Here is a 20,296-nt window from a genome sequence, read left to right as displayed (position 1 = left end):
TGACAGCCCAGCGAGACACTGGGGGTGACAAGGGATGCTGGCTTTGGAGGCAAGTGGGCCTGGCCTCCTCCCCCCACCCCACCCCACCCCCCGCCGGCCTCAGTTTCCTCCTCATGGAAGGATCCCAATTTCCAACCCTTGTGTATGGGAGAATCTGATTCCTTTGCCTGTGGACTCTCCTGGGGCCGTCTTGCAGGTCACTGTCCTTTGCCCTCTCCTCCCTGGTCATTCTCAGTGTTCCACCCCCCCCCCCCGCCCGCCACCCGGTGGTCAGCCCTTCCCTGGGGCTTCCTCATGAGGCCTCCAACCAGGGCGTCAAGAGCACATGCTCTGCAGCCAGACGGCTCCCTCAAGGCTCGCTGTGCTGCCTTGGGGAGGGGCTTGACCACTCTGTGCAGAATCGAGTGTCTATGCTCACGGGGTTTGGGGGGCTGACTTGGGTCCCCCCAACATTCATATGGATATGTCTCAAACCCCACTGCCTCCATACGCGATTGCATTTGGACACAGGGCCCTTAAGGAGGTCGCTAAGATAAAACCAGGTCACGGGGGGCGGGCTTTAACCCAGCAGGACCGGTGTCCTTGTGAGAGGAAGACAGGCACCCTGAAGACCCCGTGAAGACCCCGGCAGAAGACGAACGCCTACTAGCCAGGGTCCAGGTCTCAGAAGCCGCCAGCCCTGCCAGCACCTTGATCTCAGGCATCTAGGCTGCAGAACTGCGAGAAAACGAATTTCCGTTGTGTAAGCTGTCCAGACAGCAGTACTTCCTCAGGGCAGCCCTCGCAGAGACACAAGGCTCTCGGGAGGATCCGACATGCCTGGTCAAGAGGTGTGCCCTGGGTCGGCCTGGTGGCCCGTGGTGGACACAGCCTACAGAGCGGCCGGAGGTCAGCCCGCTGAAAGGGGCCGCTCTCAAGACGAGGGGGGAAATTGATCTGTTAGACAGTCAAGATTTCTGGCGTTTTGCTTTTTTTTTTTTGCTTTTTGTCTTTTCGGGGCCGCACCCATGGCACAGGGAATTTCCCAGGCTAGGGGTCCAGTCGGAGCTGCAGCTGCCGGCCTGCACCACAGCCACGGCAACGCCAGATCCGAGCCACTTCTGTGACCTACACCACAGCTCATGCAATGGCAGATCCTTGACCCCCTGAGCGAGGCCAGGGATCGAACCCACATCCTCCTGGATCCTCATCAGCTTCGTTAACTGCTGAGCCACGACGGGAACTCCTGAACTGAGATCTTCCTCCTCTGCTCAGGAAGGGAACCTGGGCAGCCTGGGTGAAAACCAGAAATCCTAGCTGCAAGACCAGCCTGAGGCTGAAAGCACAATTGTCCTGATTTTTTTTTTTTTTTTTTTTTTTTAAGGGCCGCTCGCAGGGCATATGGAGGTTCCCAGGCTCGGGGTCGGATCTGGGCTCCAGCTGCCCGCCTACACCACAGCCACAGCAGCACCTGATCGGAGCCGTGTCTGTGACCTACACCACAGCTCGCAGCAACACGGGATCCTTAACCCACTGAGCGAGGCCAGGGAGCGAACATGCATCCTCGTGGGTACTCGTCTGATTCTTGACCTGCTGAGCCACAAGGGGAACTCCTGTTTTGTCAGGTGAAACCTCTGAAGCTCCCTGCTATCCCCTGTCAAGGGAGGACAGTTTTGAGGGCATTAAGCGGCTGTGGTCTCCTTTGCCTGGCACAGCCATGCAGCTGTTGCTTCTGCTTTACTCAAAACTCTGTCTCCAAGACCTAAGAGGTGCCAGTGTACAGACGGCGCTTTCAGCTACACACGTACCAAGACTTCTGTTGCATCATTGCCAACCACGCTTCCATTTAATCCTCACAGCAAACCCGTGAGGCTGGACTCCTCACACCCCCTTCCCCAAAGCAAGACACCAAGACACAGAGGGGTAAGGAGGCTGCCTGGTGTCCCGCTCTTCCCAAATGGAAGCGCCCTGGTGGGACCTTGAGTCTCTGATCGCAAAGCCCAAGACAGTGTCCTCCCAGGCGGAGCGCTGGAGACAGCAGTTCGGAAACCCACTGCCCGCAGGGAGACGTCCGGTCGCCAGGCGTCAGCCTGCGGGGCCCCTTCTCGCAGAGACCGGGAGCTGCATCACCTCCTCACCGGGTCCCGATCTCTGTGTATTCCGGGTTGGTGTCCTTCTGCAGCTTTACCCCGTGGAAGACGAGGGACGCATAATGCACGTCCTGATCCAGCCCCAAGGTAGGCGCGCCCCCCGCAGAGCTGGCGGGGCCCGGAGGACCCTCGTCCCGGGACTCCTGCTGGCGACGCTGTGCGGAGAGCAGAGAAAGGGGTCCGGTCAGGGCAGCTGCCCTAGGAGAAGGCGGAAAGAGCCCAGGAGGTGAGCTGGACTCGCGGGCAGAACCTCAATTCCTCTTTCCCTTCTTTTTACCAAACTTGAAGATTTTCGTGCATTCAATCGGCCAACACAGAGCATGCCACGGACTGTTTTCCAATCCGACTGCGCCCTCACCCAGACCCACGCAGAAAATACTGCGATGTCACCGGGAGAGAAACTGAGTCTCCGCGGGGGTGGGCAGGTACTTCCCGAGGTGCCACATCTACTGGTCACGAACGCGTTACCTGGGCCCTCCGAGGTCTCCCGCGAGCCCGGCCCTGGACACCCCGAGGGCCCTTAGGAAGAACTCCCTTCTCCTGGCTGTGCCTCCGTTACCATCCCCCTCACAAGACCTCTGACACCAGACGGGTGGCTACTTCTTCCCGAGCAGCCAGGCGTCCTCACACGCCAGCTGGGTGTACTACCATCTGACGCCGCTCCACCACCGTCTGCCCGGGGAGTGTGTCGGACCCCACGGGGGAAGGGCTCAGTCCCCCAAGCCTGCCCGTGCCCCCTCCACTTCAGATGCCAATCACCAGTCCAGGCTGTCACCCACACTTCGGACCAGAGGCCTGTCCATCAGAGCTGCCCGTGACCTTCTCCTCAAGTTCACGTGATTTGCCAGAGGGACTCACAACACTCAGGAAAACCATCTCCTTACGAGATACACTGGGTTGCTGTTGGGTTTTTTTTGTTTTGTTTTGTTTTGTTTTGTTTTTGAGCTTTAGAATAGGATAGAGCTCAGGAAAGCCTGAAAGGCCAGATGAAGAGACACACAGAGCAGCTTATATGGGAAGAGGTGCAGGATGTCCCCCCCTCCCCAGTACCTCCGTGCGTTCACCAGCTAAACGCTCCCAGAACCCCACCCACCTGGGCTGTTTATGGGGCTTCATCGGATGAAGGGATACCTCGCCCAGAGGCCCCGGGCTTGTCCCAGCCCCCGAGCCCAGCGCTTGGCTCCCTCCATTCAGAGCCTTGGTGATCCTCTTTCAACAGTGGCATCCTTGACTTCCTGCAGGCGTTTCCTCCAAGGCTCCCCCGACCCCCGGCTCCCCCAGGACTGTCCTCCTCACTCTCCATCGCACTTCCCTCCAGAGCTCTTGTTCCCTGCGTGTGGTCTCTACTCTCCTGCTCGCTGCTGTCACCCCTCCCCTCCCTATAAACGACCCACAGCAGGGACAAGTTTCACGGGTAACAGGGGTCTTTGTGAAAATACCCAGATCCTGCCCGAGCACCCAGGACAGTCACGTGCGAGCTCTGTGATGAAGGAACAGGTGATCGCATGGGTGACTGCTGGGCTCACAAACCTCAGCGGTGGGAGTTCCCATCGCGGCTCAGTGGTTAACGAATCCGACTAGGAATCATGAGGTTGTGGGTTCCATCCCTGGCCTTGCTCAGTGGGTTAAGGATCCGGCGTTGCTGAGAGCCGGGAAGTAGGTCACAGACTCAGCTCGGATCTAGCACTGCTGTGGCTGTGGTGTAGGCCGGCAGCTGGAGCTCCGATTCAACCCCCAGCCTGGGAACCTCCATATGCCTCGGGTGTGGCCCTAAAAAGCAATAAGTGAATAAATAAATAAAAATAACCTCAGTGGGGACCACACGAGTCCGTGCTCAACAAGTTAATGAAAGCCAGGGAGTGGAGCCTGGCTATGGGCCACCCCGGATGATGTGGCCAGACGGCTGCACACCAGGGTGTCCCCGTCACTCACCAGGGGAGCTGGCCCAAGGGCGGGGTGCTGGTCGTCCACACCCTCTGTGGTCCTGGCTGCCTTCTTCCTGCAGGTCTTCGCTCTGATGGGAGACACCAGGGTCTGAGACCCAGAGTCACTCTTTTGAGGCTCGAGTGAGGGGCTTGGGCAGGTCAAGGGTAGGTAGGGCGAGCCCAGGAACCAGTATAACAGGACTTTGCAGGGAGTTCCTGCTGTGCTCCAGTGGGTTAAGAATCCTACTGCAGAGGCACGGGTCCGATCTCCGCCCAGCCCAGCGGGTTCAGGATCCTGTGTTGCCATAGCTGTGGCTTAGGTCGCAGCTGTGGCTCAGATTCAACCCCTGGCCTGGGAACATGCATGTGCTGCGCCTGGGTGCCACCATAAAATTAAAGGGGGGGGGGCTTTGTAACAAGGTCCCTCCAACCGGCCCCTGACTCCGGGATGTCTGGGACCAGCGCTGGGAATCCACACACACAACCGGCTTGGTGGCAACAAGCTGGACTCTCATGGCCCCTGTTCGCTCCCCAACCCTTGCTCCAGGTGCTCACAACCCTCTCCCCTGCTCCGACTTCAGGGCCCCCTTCTCTGCCACTGGCCCGCATCCAGTCCAGCTCACATGAAGAAGACGAGGCAGAAGCAGAGAACAAGCCCCATGGTGACGCCGGCACCCGCAACGGCCCCCTTCACCACTGCTGCCCTGGTCCCTGGTTCCCCTGCAGACAAGAGAGGCGTGGCAGAACTTCAGCCGGAAGAGCAGGCACCAGTGCCTACCTCTCCAGCAGGTAGAGAGGGGGTGCCCCTCCCTCCCATCCAGGGTTCGGCCCCTGGCTGCCCCCACACCTCGCAGCACCTCGGGCTCTTCCAGGAGAATGCAGTCTATGCCACACCTCGTCTCCAACCCCACCCTCCTGCCCAGGAAACTCCAGATCTCCCTGGAGCCAGCTTCCTCCCCACCCTCAGTCCCTCTGCATCAGACCCCAGATGCGGTCACAGCTGGACCCCGAGGCTCTGGCTCCTATGGGCATTCCAGGGAGACAGACAGACAGACAGAGCGGGCTGTGGGATGCTTGTCTTTCCTTCCTTCCTTCCTTCCGAGGAGGAGGAGGAGGGGCTCTGAATCTGCTCTGGTCGCTCAGGGTCCCCGGTGGGTGTTGGTGCCTCCAGAGGAGGTGGGAGCCGGAACCTTCTCAGACCTTGAGGTCAGACCCAGGCAGCTCTCCTGGCTCTGCTGGGCCCCCCCTCCTGAGCCCCCAGCCCTCATGGGGAGGGATGTTTGTTTGGGGACCACCTGTCGACAGTGCGGCGGACACTGCGAGACAGTCCTCAGGGAGCTCACTGTCCACTTGGGGGACAGATGTCATGACCAGTGAGAATAAAGCAGCGAGGGCAGCGCTGGGCTCCCGAGAGGGGTGAGGGTGAGGGCTGGGCGGGTGGCCGACAGTCCAAAGATGGCCCAGAGAAAAGATCCCCCCGTGGCACCACGGGATCGGCAGCATTTCTCAAGTGCTGGGATGCTGGTCCACCCCCGGTCCTGCGCAGTGGGGTAAAGGATCTGGTGCTGCAGTGCCGGACCTGGTGTAGGTCACAACCATGGCTTGGATCTGAATCCTGACTCGGGAGCTCCATATGCCGCAGGGTGGCCAAAAATGACAAAAAAGAAACCAGAACAAACAAAAACACCATTAAAAAATGGTGCAAAGCAATGCTGGGGCCACGAAACACCTCTGTGTGATACTGCGATGGTAGACGTGTGTCCTTCTACACCTGTGCAAATCCATGACACGTGCAACACCAGGAGCGAACTGTAACGTGAGGAGGGACTGAGGCTGAGAACGACCCGTCCGCGTGGGTTATTCGGGGGTGACGCACACACGCCGGTGGGGATGCTGACCTTGGCGGCAGTGCGCGGGTGGGCGAGTCCAGCTAAGATAAGAGAATCTCTTTACCTTCTGGTCGCTTCTGCTGGGAATCTAAATTTGTTCCAAAAGTAACGTCGGGAGTTCCCATCGTGGCGCAGTGGATGACGAATCCGGCTAGGAGCCATGATTGCGGGTTCGATCCCTGGCCTTGCTCCATGGGTTAAGGATCCAGCGTTGCCCTGGGCTGTGGTGTAGGTCTCAGAGGAGGCTCGGATCTGGCGTTGCTGTGGCTCTGGCATAAGCCAGTGGCTACAGCTCCGATTAGACCCCTAGCCTGGGAACCTCCATATGCCGCAGGTGCGGCCCTAGAAAAGGCAAAAAGACAAAAAGACAAAAAAAAAAAAAAAAAAAGTAAAGTGTGCCAAAAAAAAAAAAAAAAAAAAAAGGCAGGGGAGTTCCCGTCATGGCAGAGTGGAAACAAATCAGACTAGAACCATGGGGTTTTGGGTTTGACCCCAGGCCCTGCTCAGTCGGTTAAGGATCTGGGGTTGCTGTGACCTGTGGTGTAGGCTGCAGATGTGGCTCGGATTCCACCCCTAGCGTGGGAACCCACATATGCCGTGGGTGCCACCATAAAAAAAAATAAAGGCCTCCAAGTCCTTCCGTGACTGGAGAAAGATAAAGAGCATGTTTAGAAGGGGCAGGGAGGAAGGTGTGGGTGACTCCAGCAAGACCAGAGCTGGAGAATGTTGGCGGAAGAGACCTAATGGGGGCTTCTCATGTCTCATCACAGGACCCCACGGGAACCCCAGCATTTGAGCTCCGAAAGGCCAGCTCTGACCCAGCCTGGAAGAGACTCCGCCTAAGTCCAAGCCCCATGGATGGGCCTCCTTCCTACCTGGGCCTCCCCCTGGGCAGACACCCATCGTTGAGTTTAGCGGAGCACCTGCAAGGGAAGGGGAGGGGTGGAGGGTGGAGGAGGGGAGGAGAGAGGTCCAGGTGGGCATCCCCCCACCCCCAGGAGCCACGGAAAGACAGGAGGGACAGGGCTGGTGTCCTTCTGGCCCCCTTCTCAGCTAGGGCTCCAGGGCAAAAGCACCCAGCATCCCCAGCCCAGCCCACCTGCTCCCCCCTGCGCCCCCCCCCCCAGACCCGGCCCAGCGCTCACAGGTGACATTGAGCTGGATGGTCCTTCCCACGGTCACGCCACTTGCGGGGAACATCACCTGACAGGTGAGGCTGGTGCCGTGGTCCTGGGGCCGTGGGGTCAGGGTGACCACGGAGGAGAGGGGGGTCCTGGGGCCCAGGGCGGGGAGGGCAGCTGAGGCCCAGGAGAAGACGGGGGGCGTGCCCCGCTCACAGGCCCAGGGCACAGAGCAGGTCAGGCGCCTGGGGCGGCCGGACTCCAGGGTCTCGGGCATGAGGATGTAGGGCGCCTGGGTCAGGGCTGGTGAGGAGAGGGGGAGACAGGGTTCAGGAGGGGGGATCCAGGCGGGCCCGAGAAGCCTCAAGCTTGGGACTGAAACCCCCTCAGGAGGGGCTCCCAGCCCAGCCCGGTCCTGGGACCCCTGTGTCCCTCCCTGTGGCCTCTCCTGGACCCGGCTCCTTACCTGTCACGTGCACGGAGAGCTGCTTAGACTTGTAATTCCATTTTGTATTTCCTCTTTCCACCCGAAAAAAGTAAGAGCCATTGTCACTCCTCCTGGCGTCTCTGATGCCCAGGGAGCAGTTCCTGTTCAGAAGATCCCCAAGGAGGTGGAATCGGCCCCGGGTCTCCTCCTGCACTTCACGAACTTGGTTGTTTGTGGTCACTGGAGGGTCCTGGTCCGTATTGGCCCCTTCGCGGAACCAGTAGCCGTGAACAGGCGCAAACCAGTCCTTCTCGGGATAGGAGAAGGAGCAGGGCACGCAGACACACAGGCCCTCCTGCACCGTCACGGTCTCCTGCACGTCCAGCCGGTAGCTCCAGTCCTGAGCCAGGGACCCTGCGGGGGGACGCGGATCAGCCGCAGCCCCGCCCCGCGCAGCCCACTCACCTGCCCACAGCAGTGGCAGCAGCAGCAGCAGCGGCCGCATCTCTCAGACCCGGGGGTGTCTGGGCGTCCTGGGTTTGAAGAGGGAAGGGGAAACCCAGTGGGAGGCGGGGCTGCGGGGGACCCGTGGAAGCTGGGGAGGAGCCCGGGACTCACCGGTCTCAGAAGAGGAACCTCAGAGCGGAAGCTCGTCCCCACTCTGCCCAGAGCCCGTGGTCGCCCCTCGGCCCAGAGACCCGGGGACCTGCCCAGAGAGGAGCCGACCAGGGGGAGACCCCCGTCCTGTCCCCCATCTCTGCCGCCCCCTCTCCAGCGCCTGGACCACAGATGTGGGTCCTGCCTGCCAGGCTCTGGGCCGTGATGGAGGCCCACCCTGCCTCCCTGTGAGGGATGAGCCCGGGGCTCTGCAGCCCTCTCAGCCTTAAGAGACAGGGGGCTGGATATCTGAGTCCTGCTGCCTCATCAGGAGACGGTCACACTCTGGTCCAGATGGATGGTTCTTACCCTGCCCCACCCCTGGGGGACATGTGGCAATGTCCGGACACTTTTTTTTTTCCCTTTTCCTTTTTCCTTTTCAGGGCCACTTACTCAGCATATTGAGTTCCCGGACTAGGGGTCAAATCAGACCTGTAGCTGCCAGCCTACACCACAGCCACAGGATCTGAGCCGGGTCTGGGGCCTACACCACAGCTCACGGCAACTCAGGATCCTAAACCCACTGAGCGAGGACACGGATAGAACCTGTGTCCTCATGGATCCTAGTGGGTTTCATACTGTTGAGCCACAACAGGAACTCCCCAGACACGTTGGATTGTCACAGCTTGGGAGTTTTGTGTGTCTCGGTGGTTAGAGGCCATGAAAGTTTCTAAACCCCTCTCCCAATAAAAAAAATCCTGCAGCCTCAAGAACAGCAGTGCTGGGGTTAAGAAACCCTAGGCTGGACGCCAGAGACAGTTGGCCGACCCTTCCAGATGTAGCACTGAAATTGAGTGAGAGCCTGGGGGACCTTCCCAGGGACAGACTCCCTCCCCCACAATGTCCCCTGCCTCTTGTTTGTTAAAAAAAAAAAAAAATCTTTAGCCTCCTAGACCTTCACCAAGTTCCAAAGAGGAAATTAAAAAATATTTTTTTAGCAAAGAGTAGTTGATGTTCAATGTTGTGCCAATTTCTGCTGTACAGCAGTATGACCCTGTCATATATATATCTGTATTCTTTCTCTCTCTCTCTCTTTTTTTTTTTTTTTTTGGTCTTTTTAGGGCCAAAGTTCCCAGGCTAGGGACTGAATCGGAGCTGTAGCCACTGGCCTCCACCACAGCCACAGCAACGCCAGATCTGAGCCGCGTCTGCGACCTACACCACAGCTGGTGGCAATGCTGGATCTTAACCCACTGAGTGAGGCCAGGGATCGAACTCGTGTCCTCATGGATACTGGTTGGGCTCCTTAACCACTGAGCTACCACGGGAACTCCTCTTTTCTTATCTTATCCCCCATCGTGTTCTATCCCAAGAGACTGGAGCTGGTTCCCCGTCTTATACAGCAGGACCCCATCGCCCATCCATTCTAAATGTAAGAGTTTGCATCTACTAATCCCCAAATGCCTCTCCATACAACTCTGTCCCACATCCCCCTTGACAACCACAGGTCTGCTCTCTATGTCTGTAAATCTGTTTCTGTTCTGTAGATAGGTTCATCTGCGGCTTATTTTATTTTATCTTATTTATTTTATTGCTTTATGGGCCACACGAGCACATACGGAAGTTCGTTCCCAGGCTAGGGGTAAAATCAGAGCTACAGCTGCCGGCCTACACCACAGCCACAGAAATGCCAGATCTGGCGTGTGTCTGTGACCTACACCACAGCCCACAGCAATGCCAGATCCTTAACCCACGGCACCGAGCCAGGGATCGAACTTGCATCCTTATGGATACTAGTCGGGTTCATTACTGCTGTACCATATTTTAGATGCCACATGTAAGTGACATCATATGGTACTGGTCTTTCTCCAAAAGGCAGTTTTAATCAGAGCAGGGAGAAAATGCAGAAACAAAGAAAAGCAGTTGAGCAAGACAAGATCATGATAGTTTAGCCATAAAACAAAGTCAAGGACCCTTAGTTCCTCCTCAAGGGCTGTAGCTAACAAACATTCTGAGCCATGACTTTGAGTTGTTTTGCAGATGCTAAAACCCCCTCCAGGTGAAAGAAGTTAACTGCGTGTTGACCACAAGTACTTACAGATCCCACAGCAGTTGGAAGCAGGTTAATGATGTTGACTCTTGAAATACCACCCTGGTACCGCCCCACCAACCAATCAGAAGGATGCTCACAAGCTGATCAGACACCTGGCAACCCTCTCCCTCACTTTGTCTTTTAAAACCCTTCCCTGAAAGCCACTGAGGAGGGGAGTTCTGGGCTTTTGAGCATGAGCAGCCCATTCTCCTTTCTTGACGGCCTGCAGTCAACGCTGTGCTTTCCTTCACCACAACCTAGTATCAGTAGATTGGCTTTGCTGCGTGGCAGGCAAGCTGAGCCTAGTTTGGTTCATTCACAGAGTGTTGGCGGTTCTGTGTGGGTGTCTAGGGCATAAAACATGAGTAAGGATTTTAGCTAAGTGTAGGAAGTAGCTGTTCACTCATTCATTCACTCAACAAACACAGAGTGAGCATCTGGTCTGCTTTGAGGCGGGAGGCCAAGAGGAGACAGAGCTGACCCCGTTCATGCCCTGACAGTCCTCTTCCTTGGGGGAAGGGGTATCTACAAACATCCTCAGATGGCCCTAAAGGTGGAAACACACTGGGGCAGCAGGGCTGCAGTCTGTCCACAGGTTGCTTTGCACACAAGTGATCAACTGGAGGTGGCCAGGACTCTTTGGGGACGGAAAGGAAGATTTCCAGTTCTAGGACCCCGAGGTGGGCCCAGGGTCAATGAGGTGGCAAAATTGCCAAGGAGGTAGATGGGGGGGGCCCCCTTCTCACTCCCAAGTCAATCTCCCTGCTCATGTGACAGCTGGTACTTCACAGCGCCCTCTGCTGGCCTCTATTGGTCTTGCTTTATTTCTCACCTCCCTTCCTCCTGCTCTGAAACTCTTGTCATCCTGTCCCCCCTGCTGGAGGCCACACCCAGTACCCATGATTGACCCTTGGTTCCCGCAGGAGGATTCAGTGGGCTTGCTTGAATAATTCCGTGGCTGACAGGGAACTTGTCTTAGCTCAGCTCCTATAACAAAAGACTGTCGACTGGGTGACTTACACAAAGACATATTTCTCACAGTTCTGGAGGCTGGGAAGTCCCAGATGACACTGTCCACAGATTGGTTCCTGGTGAGAGCTCACTTCTTGGCTTGCAGATAGCCACCTTCCTGCTGTGTCTTCACAAATGCTTTCCTCATAGCCTGAAAGGGCGGGGGTGAGGGGGAGATCACGCTCTCTTCTTCTTTTTTATTTTCTCTTTGTTTTCCAGCTGCACCCGTGGCATATGGAAGTTCCCAGGCCAGGGATGGAATCCGAGTGACAACTGTGACCTACACCGCAGCTGCAGCAAGGCTGGATCCTTAACCCATGGTGCCACAGTGGGAACTCCTCTCTTCCTCTTACAAGGCCATCAGTCTTAGGACTCCACCCTCATGGATCTGCTTAATCTCAGCTCTCTCAGAAAAGCACTCTCTCTGAATAAATCAACCTTGAGGGTTGGGGCTTCAACATACAAATTGGAGGGGACACAACTCAATCTACAGCATTCAGGGTCCAGAGGGTCCCTACATGCTGGCCTTGACCTCCTCATAGGCGAGGCCATACCTGGCAGTAATTATCTCCTGCATTTTCTCTTTCCACTGGGAAGAAGTAGGTTCCATCCTCCCGCATCCTGCTGTCCATGGTGCTGGAGGCACAGCTCTATTTCCCCAGGAAGTTGGAGTCATCTGCGGTGTTTAGTCTAGACGGGTCATGACCACTAGGATACCTTTTTTTTTTTTTTTTTTTTTGGTTTTTTTGCCTTTTTTAGGGCCGCTCCCGAGGCATATGGAGGTTCCCAGGCTAACAGCCACAGCAACGCGGGATTCGAGCCGTGTCTGCAACCTACACTACAGCTCACGGCAACGCCGGATCCTTAACCCACTGAGCGAGGCCAGGGATCGAACCTGTGACGTCATGCTTCCTAGTCAGACTCGTTAACCACTGCGCCACGATGGCAGCTCCCCACTAGGACATCTTTACTAGAAACCATTAAGGAACCAGTAGCCACAGGCAGGTGTGGATTTGTTCCAGCCATTCCCAGGGTAGGAGATGGTGCAGGGCACACGGGTGCACAAGCCCTCCTGGATCCTTAAGGATCTATTCACTTCCAGTCTGAAACCCAGATGCTAAGCCTGAGACTCTCGGGATGAGAGGCTTGACTTCAGCCCCTGCCCCATCCTACTTACTCATGCCCCATTGGCAAAGGCAGCTGCAGCTCTGGAGTGGGAAGGGCCAAGCCCTTTTCTGGAACTGACATCTAGGTTTTTGCTTACAAGGAATCAAGAGCTGTGGGGCCAGGGAGAAAGTCCTGGCAGGATGCACGGGCGTGGGTGTAATATCAGGTGTGTGAAGAAGATGAGCTTCAAACTGCTCTCCATGAGAGCGAGGCTGTCTTGGGACATTCTCACTTATCCATTTCTCAGGGAGACACTGCAGTCCAGAGAGGGCAAAGGACAGGCCCAAGACACCTGGACGGTAAGACCTGCTCTCCCATCTCCTGGCTGCCTCCCCATATTCTGTCCTTTGGAAACTGTTTTCTGTACCAGGGACCAAGGCACGCCCCGGGAAGAGAGTCACTACTACTAATTTTCATCAGGCTGGCGTATCCTGTTTTTTTGGGCTTTTTTTTTTTTTTTTTTTTTTTTTTGGTCTTTTTAGGGCCGAATGTGGAAGTTCCCAGGCTAGGGGTCAAATCAAAGCTGCTGGTGTAGCTACTGGCCTACACCACAGCAATGCCGGATCCGAGCCAGGCGTGACCTACACCACAGCTCATGGCAACCCCAGATCTTCCATTCACTGAGTGAGGCCAGGGATCGAACCTGCGTCCTCATGGATACTAGTCAGGTTCATTACTGCTGAGCCACGATGGGAATTTCCTGGCCTGCTATTTCTGCAGGGGATTAGTTCTGGGGTGGCCCGAGTAGGATTTAAAGGCAGAAGAGTGTGGAACAGCCTCAAGCGAGTTGAGGGAAGAAGATTTCCAAGCCTTCATGTAATTAACAAAAGACACATTCACTGCATTAGGGGCAGGACAAACCTGACCTCACCTCTCACTCTAGTGGGGTGGCCCTTTGGCAATTCCTGAATTTCATGATAGGCTCTGGAACAGGGGAAAAGTAGGCTAGGCAGATTTTGGTCCCTAACTCTTCGAAGTTTTCACCTGGATCTCCAGGCACCTGTTCCTAACAACTGCTTAGTTTTAAAGGAAAAAAAAAAAAAGGAAGTCATTACTGGTGGCCACACCCTGAACTTCTGGTTCTGCAAATTTCCTGTGCGAAGCCCGTCCTTCCTAACAGCAGCTCAACACAGGTGTCCATGAAAGGACGCTTGAAAATACATGGAAGAAGCCTGTTCCAAACTCTCCGCCGAATTCGGAGTGCAAAACTGCTCTGGGTCTTGTATCTCACATCAATCTTTTCCTTGCAGAGGCTTTTGCTGTGAGCAGCACCTCCTTCCGCCAAGGTTCATAGATGAAGAGGTTTTTCTTGCTTCTCACATGCTCTCAGCACCCAGCACGCCAGTCCCCAAACACCTGTTATCACGCAGTGCCCTGTCTACTCTGTGGTTAGGCCATCTAATTTTGCTTCCCCAGGAATGCAGGAAATAGGTCTGTAACAGTGTGCAATAAATTCTGTTACACCACTTCCTGTGTAGCAACCATGAAAAGCCCTCCTCTCCGCAGAGGTTCCTGGAATGCTACTTTCCAATACCCTCCCATCCAAAGACAAGCAAGCTAAAATGGAGCTTACTGTGAAACCGGAGCTCAGACAGAAATTTGTTTTGTTTATATTGAAGTTCCCAGTCTAGGGGTCTAATCAGAGCTACAGCTGCTGACCTTAACCCACTGAGCCAGCCCAGGGATCAAACCCGCATCCTGGTGGATCCTAGTGAGGTTTGTTAACTGCTGAGCCATGAAGGAAACTCCTGATTCTTCAATTTCTGATCCTCTTAAACCCAACAGCTATTGGAAAGGTTATTTGAGACTTCAGTGTTTAGTTGGATGCAGTCTGGTCATGGTCCAGGCATGATAGTGTGAGCATATAGTGTCAATTGATTACTGTTCTAAAAGATTTACCTACAAAAGATCTTTTGAGACTTTTGATCACCTGCTGAGGTCAGTAGTAATGACCCCTTTCCATATTCCAGTGATAATGACGAGGTTCACAAATATCATCTCACTTTCTTTTATTTTAAACAGATTTATTGAAATAAGTTTATATATGAAAAACAGGACATAGTTAATGTATATAATTTGATGAGTTTGGACACATGCATATACCTGTGAAATCACAACCATGATTAAAGAAAAATAGGGAGTTCCCCTCGTGACTCAGCAGAAACGAATCTGACTACTATCCACAAGGACGTGGGTTTGATTCCTGGCCTCGCTTAGTGGGTCAAGGATCCGGTGTTGCCATGAGCTATGGTGTAGGTTGCAGAAGCAGCTCAGATGCCACGTTGCTGTGGCCCCTTGCGCAGGCCAGCGGCTGCAGCTACGATTTGACCCCCTAGCCTGGGAATCTCCATATGCCGTGGGTGCGGCCCTAAAAAGACCAAAAATAAAAAGATCCCAGGTTAATATCCTTGTGCTCTCCAGGCCTAATAAATAGGTAGGAGCAGAGGTTTATTCATGTCCAGGCTGGCTGCATGGGGCAGAACTTTGCCCTGGGAGGGGCTGTAACGTTTTTCTCTTCTGCTAAGGACAAGGCAGGGCTCTTTGAGACAGCTCCTCCGGCTGCTGCCTGCCCCCAGGTGATCATGGATCTGGCTAAGGAGCTTACACCCAGTATTAACCTGTCTTTCCGGAGGAAGTCCATTCCTCAACACCTGTCAGACTTCTCCGATTTGGGATGTTCAAGGGCTGGCCATGTAGGAAGCCTCACGACATCCCGAGTTATAGAGAATCCAGGGTGCAATGGGCCAGGTCCAGCTCCGGGGTTGGCTTGAAGGCAGGAGAGTGAGTTTCTGGGATGCATTCCAAGCCTGTGGTCACCTCTGGTGGGGAGAGGCCTCACGAGGGTCTCTTCGCCCTCAATGCTCAGGTTCCTGCCAGAAACTGGAACTGGGCTCTGAATAAAATCGCTTCTGTCTATCTGTTTATCTCGGCCCTGACTCACCAGACCAGCCATCATTGGCCATGGACAGTCTGGATAAAAGGGAGGGACATTTTTCTGCAACCACTCAGCACAAAGCTCCACCTAATAGTGTAACACAGCAGGGCCCCATGTGACTCCTGGGCACACAGGGCTTTCTCTGTCTCCACTTCTTGTTATTAGGGAATGAGCTTCAGCCTGCAGGACCCTCCCTGAGTTCCAAAGGGCACCTGCTCATCAGGGAAGGGAGGGGACGCAGAGACCCGGGAGGAGCCATCCAGAGACAAGAGTGCCACCTTGGGGCAGGGTCCTGGCTCCCCCTCAAGGCATGTACACAACACTACCTTGGAGCCCTTCTGCAGAACGAAAACCCCCAACAAACGGAAGCTCTTAACTGCTGGACGAAGCCTTCTTCATTCTGGGGGGAACAAGGAGGACCACCAGAGCCAGTCCTGGGGCCACTAAACAGCAGCTCTGAGAAACGATGCAAGCTTGCCTCTTCCCTGATCCTTATCTGGGGCCCTATTTTCCTTTCCCCAAACTATAAAACTGATACCAGAAAGATGTCAGCTTCCTAGAGCTAAAGAATGAACTTTGGAACACAGAGGCAGCAAGCAAGCAAAAGTCTTCATTACAAGAAAGCAAATAGCTCCCAGCACAGACACTGGGAGGGCGGGGACGAGTCCCCTCCTTCCTATTATTCTATGGAGGTTTTTATTTCTTAAGGATGGGGGTACCTCCTTGGGGTCCAGGCATCATTTCTTGTTTCCCATTGGCCCTGTCCAGTCACCTATATCAGGCCGGATCCAGTAGGGGTCTTAGAGCTGGGTGTGCCCCATAAGTTTTACAGCTACTTTGTTCTCTCCCCTAGACTGGGAGTTGCCATTCCTCTCATTCCTTCCCTATCAGTCAAGGGATGAGGTAGAGACTAAAGTCTACATAGACGGAAAGCAGATATACTAGAAAACAAGGCCCAAGAGGGGCAGAGTAGGCACAGGCTGTTAGTACTGTCAATTTCAATAGATACTAACCAACGACTATTACAAAAAATACCTCGGAGCTCCCAGGGTGGTGCAGTGGTTAACAAATCCAACTAGGAACCATGAGGTTACAAGTTTGATTCCTGGCCTCGCTCAGTGGGTTAAGGATCTGGCGTTGTGAGCTGTGTAGGTTGAAGACACGGCTCAGATCCTGCGTTACCGTGGCTGTGGTGTAGGCTAGCAGCTACAGCTCCAATTCGACTCCTATGCTTGGAACCTCTGGATGCCGTGGGTACAACCCCAAAAAGACCAAAAAAAAAAAGAAAAGAGAGAGCGTTCCCATTGTGGCGCAGTGATTAACGAATCCAACTAGGAACCATGAGGTTGAGGGTTTGATCCCTGGCCGTGCTCAGCGGGTTAATGATCCGGCGTTGCTGTGAGCTGTGGTATAGGCTGGAAATTAGACCCCTAGCCTGGGAACCTCCATATGCTGCGGGAAGCGGCCCTAGAAAAGACAAAAAGACAAAAACAAACAAAGGCCAGAGAACTCCAAAATCAGAGTGATAGGGATAGAGTAGGCACAGGCTGTGAGTGCTGTCAGTTTCAATAGATACTGATAACAACTATATCAAAGAATACACCGGAGCTCCCGTCGTGGCTAAGTGGTTAACGAACCCAACTAGCATCCAAGAGGCTGCGGGTTCGATCCCTGGCCTCGCTCAGTGGGTTAAGGATCCAGCTTTGCTGTGAGCTGTGATGTAGGTGGCAGACACGACTCGGTGTAGGCGGGCGGCTGGCTATAGTTCGGATTGGACCCCTAGCCTGGGAACCTCCATATGCCGAGGGTGTGGCCCTAAAAAAAAAAAAAAAAAAGACAAAAAAGGACAAAAAGGAACCAAAAAATAAATAAATATAGTCCTTAAAGGGAAAAAAAAAAAAAAAGAATACATGGAAGCCCATGTTTCTACACTAACTACCTAAATCATTATTCATTACTCTGCCTCACCTCCTAATCTCTCCAGAGGGGGGCACAGCCTTTAAGGCATTAGCCTGCTGAGGCATAACACCAAAGCTGTCTTTTTCTCCTTCACCCAAAACTCTGTCTCCACGTTTCTATTCAGCACAGGTGGCAGAGGCCAAGTTTCAGCAACGGTTGGACCTCATAGGGTCAAATTCTCTCTTAGCCGATACGAAGGCGGAGCTAATGATGTAAGCTGTTCTTTACTCCAAGAAAGAGGAAGAGGCGGTCTTTTCCCACTCCCCGCTTTCCTCGGATCATAAAGATGTAGCCCACCAAATGCTTGGCACAGTGCTTCTTTGTCTGCCCACATGTATCTCTCACAAGCATCTTATCTTAATAAATCTATTTCTTGCCTATCACTTTGTCCCTCACTGAATTTCTTCTGCACTGAGACACAAAGAACCTGAGCCTCAGTAAGTTTAGAAACGAGGTGAGTGATTCTAATTAAAAACTGTGGGTTTGGAGTTCCTGTAGTGGCTCAGTGGTTAATGAATCCAACTAGGAACCATGAGGTTGTGGGATTGATCCCTGGCCAGGCTCAGTGGGTTAAGGATCTGGTATTGCCGTGAGCTGCGGTGTAGATTGCAGATGTGGCTTGGATCTGGTGTTGCTGTGGCTCTGGCGTAGGCCAGCGGCTACAGCTTTGATTCGACCCCTAGCCTGGGAACCTCCATATCCTGCAGGTGCAGCCCTAGAAAAGACAAAAAGACAGATGAAAAAAACCCAAAAAAACCCTTTGCGTTCAAGTCCTAAACTCTTCAGGCTGGGTTTGAGTCTTAAGTGTTGTCGGTTTTGATTCCACGGCAGGTGAGTTGGATTTGAACTCCAGCATTGGGGGTCAGGGAGCCCTGCTACAATCACACTCTCTCCTCAAATTCTCTGTACCATCCAGCAGTCCTGCATAGTTACGGAGCCACCTCAGGGGTCCCCAAGACCATCCTTGGTTTGCTTTCTGTTGTATTTTTGTTGTTTTTGCTTTCCAAGACCACACCCACGGCATGCGGAAATTCCCAGGCTAGGGGTCGAATTGGAGCTGCAGTTGCAGGCCTACACCACAGCCACAGCAACTGAGGATCCAAGCTGTGTCTGTGACCTACACCAGGGCTCATGGCAATACCGGGTGCCCGACCCACTGAACGAGGCCAGGGATTGAACCCACATCCTCATAGACACTAGTTGGATTCAGTTCCACTGTGCCACAACAGGACCTCCCCACCCTTGCTTTTGATAATTCATTGGAGGGACTCACAGAAGCCACGCAAAGCCATCAGCCTCACGGCTAGTTTATTACAGCAGAAGGATACAGATTCGAGTCAGGGAGGAATCCAGGGAATTCCCAATGTGGTTTCCAGCTCTCCACTGGCGTCCCAGCCAGCCTCGGCTCTTCCCAGCATTGATGTTTGACAATGTATTGGCCAGGAGGTTCACCTGAGCCTTGGTGGCCAGGGTTTTTATTGCGGCTCTGTCACATGGATGTGGCGGACTGCCCACATCGCTGATATCAGACTCCAGCCTCTCAGAAGCAGAGCTGACACCTCTCGACCCGAAACCTCCGAAACCTCTGTCACATATCCTGTGGCTAGACTGTCTGTTGTGGCCCGAGGCCCCGGGGTAAACAAAGAAACTCTTGTCAGGAAGGAGGCTCTACAGGCTGAGAAGTTCCCTCCCAGGAGCTGAGGGCAAAGGCCAGACCTCTCTCGGCCACGGCGAAAGCCTGTACCACACCACTCTTGTCTCTGGGGGTAAGCAGATAGAGCGGGGGGTGTCCCCAGCGAGAGAGAAGCAGGTATGGCTTTCTTAACATAAGAGAAGCCATTTGGGGCTTAAGCCACGTTGTGATCTAAGCCTGGCCCCAGTGCTCCTCCTTGAACGGGTCTCAGTCATCCGCGGTATTAAGGGAGGTGAGGGAGGGCGGGCGCGAAAGGCTGTTACCAGGCAAAAGAAGTCACAAAGGTGATAAATCAGTTGTAGAGACTCCCAGTTCCGGGAGTTCTCATCATGGCGCGGCAGAAACGAATCCGACTAGGAGCCATGAGGTTGTGGGTTCAATCCCTGGCGTCCCTCCGTGGGTGAAGGATCCAGCGTTGCTGTGAGCTGTGGTGTAGGTCGGCAGCTGTAGCTCCGATTTGACCCCTAGCCTGGGAACCTCCACATGCCACGAGTGCAGCCCTAAAAAGAAAAAAAAAAAAGACTCCCAGTTCTGTTGTAATGGAAAAGAAGAGCTGTTGTGTAGACCTCAAACCCTCTTGAGCTCCACCACCAGATCAACTGGAACCTAAGGAATGACGATGTTGACCTTTTCGGACCCTCAGGGCTTCAGTCAACTAAAGCTTGGACTCTGCCAACCTGTGCCCCAATTCTACGCTGAATTTTCCTCCAAGCCCCTTCATGAATATGCATATACCCTTAGTTTAAAACTTCCCCAGGTTTGCTGTTTGGGGAGACGCTGCTTTGGGAAAGTTCCCCAGTGTCCCTCTTACTCACTGCAAGGAATAAATCCCTCTTGCGCTGTTTGGCTTGGTGGTATCTTTTGACTCAACACCCACCAAGAAGTGAACCCAGTTTTCAAGGAACAGTGGGGCTAGCCACAAGTCGTTCCGGTGCTGTCTGTATAAAGGAGAAAACACTGAAAAAAGGTAAATGCTTCCGTAGGGATCACAGTGGAATACTACTCAGCCATGAAAAAGAATGAAATAATGCCATTCTTGGCAACATGGATGCAACTAAAGATTCTCATACTAAGTGAAGAAAGTCAGAATGAGAAAGACAGATACCATGCCAGAGCAATTCTATGTGGCATCTAAAATATGGCACTGATGAACCTAACCACAAAACTGAAACAGACTCACAGACATGGAGAACAGACTTGTGGTTGCCAAGAGGAATTGACTGAGAACTGGGGGTTGGTAGATGCAAACTATTACATTTAGAATGAAGAAGCAATGAGGCCCTACTGTGGAGCACAGGGAACTATATCCAATCACTTGTGACAGAACATGATGGAAGATAAGATGAGAAAA

The 20,296-nt window shown here is 53.9% G+C and overlaps 1 protein-coding gene across 9 annotated transcripts in view; it reads right to left on the bottom strand.

The window, feature by feature from the left end:
* The window catches only part of LOC110261034 (myeloid cell surface antigen CD33-like), a 33,126-nt gene continuing 14,623 nt past the window's right edge, over positions 1,794–20,296 (bottom strand). The window contains exons 1-8 of one of the 9 annotated variants that reach the window (XM_021094847.1): positions 11,201–11,225; positions 7,531–7,905; positions 7,089–7,367; positions 6,819–6,866; positions 6,008–6,164; positions 4,678–4,774; positions 4,062–4,143; positions 1,794–2,284 (exon numbers count right to left, since the gene is read on the bottom strand). In XM_021094847.1, coding sequence (XP_020950506.1) covers positions 2,106–2,284; positions 4,062–4,143; positions 4,678–4,774; positions 6,008–6,164; positions 6,819–6,866; positions 7,089–7,367; positions 7,531–7,905; positions 11,201–11,210 — 1,227 coding nt within the window. In that variant the 5' untranslated portion in view covers positions 11,211–11,225 and the 3' untranslated portion in view covers positions 1,794–2,105. Of the gene's footprint in view, positions 2,285–4,061; positions 4,144–4,677; positions 4,775–6,007; positions 6,165–6,818; positions 6,867–7,088; positions 7,368–7,530; positions 8,431–11,200; positions 11,343–20,296 lie in introns of those variants that run through there. The other 8 variants (XM_021094851.1, XM_021094846.1, XM_021094845.1 and 5 more) reach the window with 8 other exon arrangements.

This window comes from Sus scrofa, chromosome 6, assembly GCF_000003025.6.
Source record: "Sus scrofa isolate TJ Tabasco breed Duroc chromosome 6, Sscrofa11.1, whole genome shotgun sequence".
NCBI classification, from domain to species: Eukaryota; Metazoa; Chordata; class Mammalia; order Artiodactyla; family Suidae; genus Sus; species Sus scrofa.
Note: the sequence above shows the minus strand (reverse complement) of the source record. Positions and strands in the feature narration are given on the sequence as shown.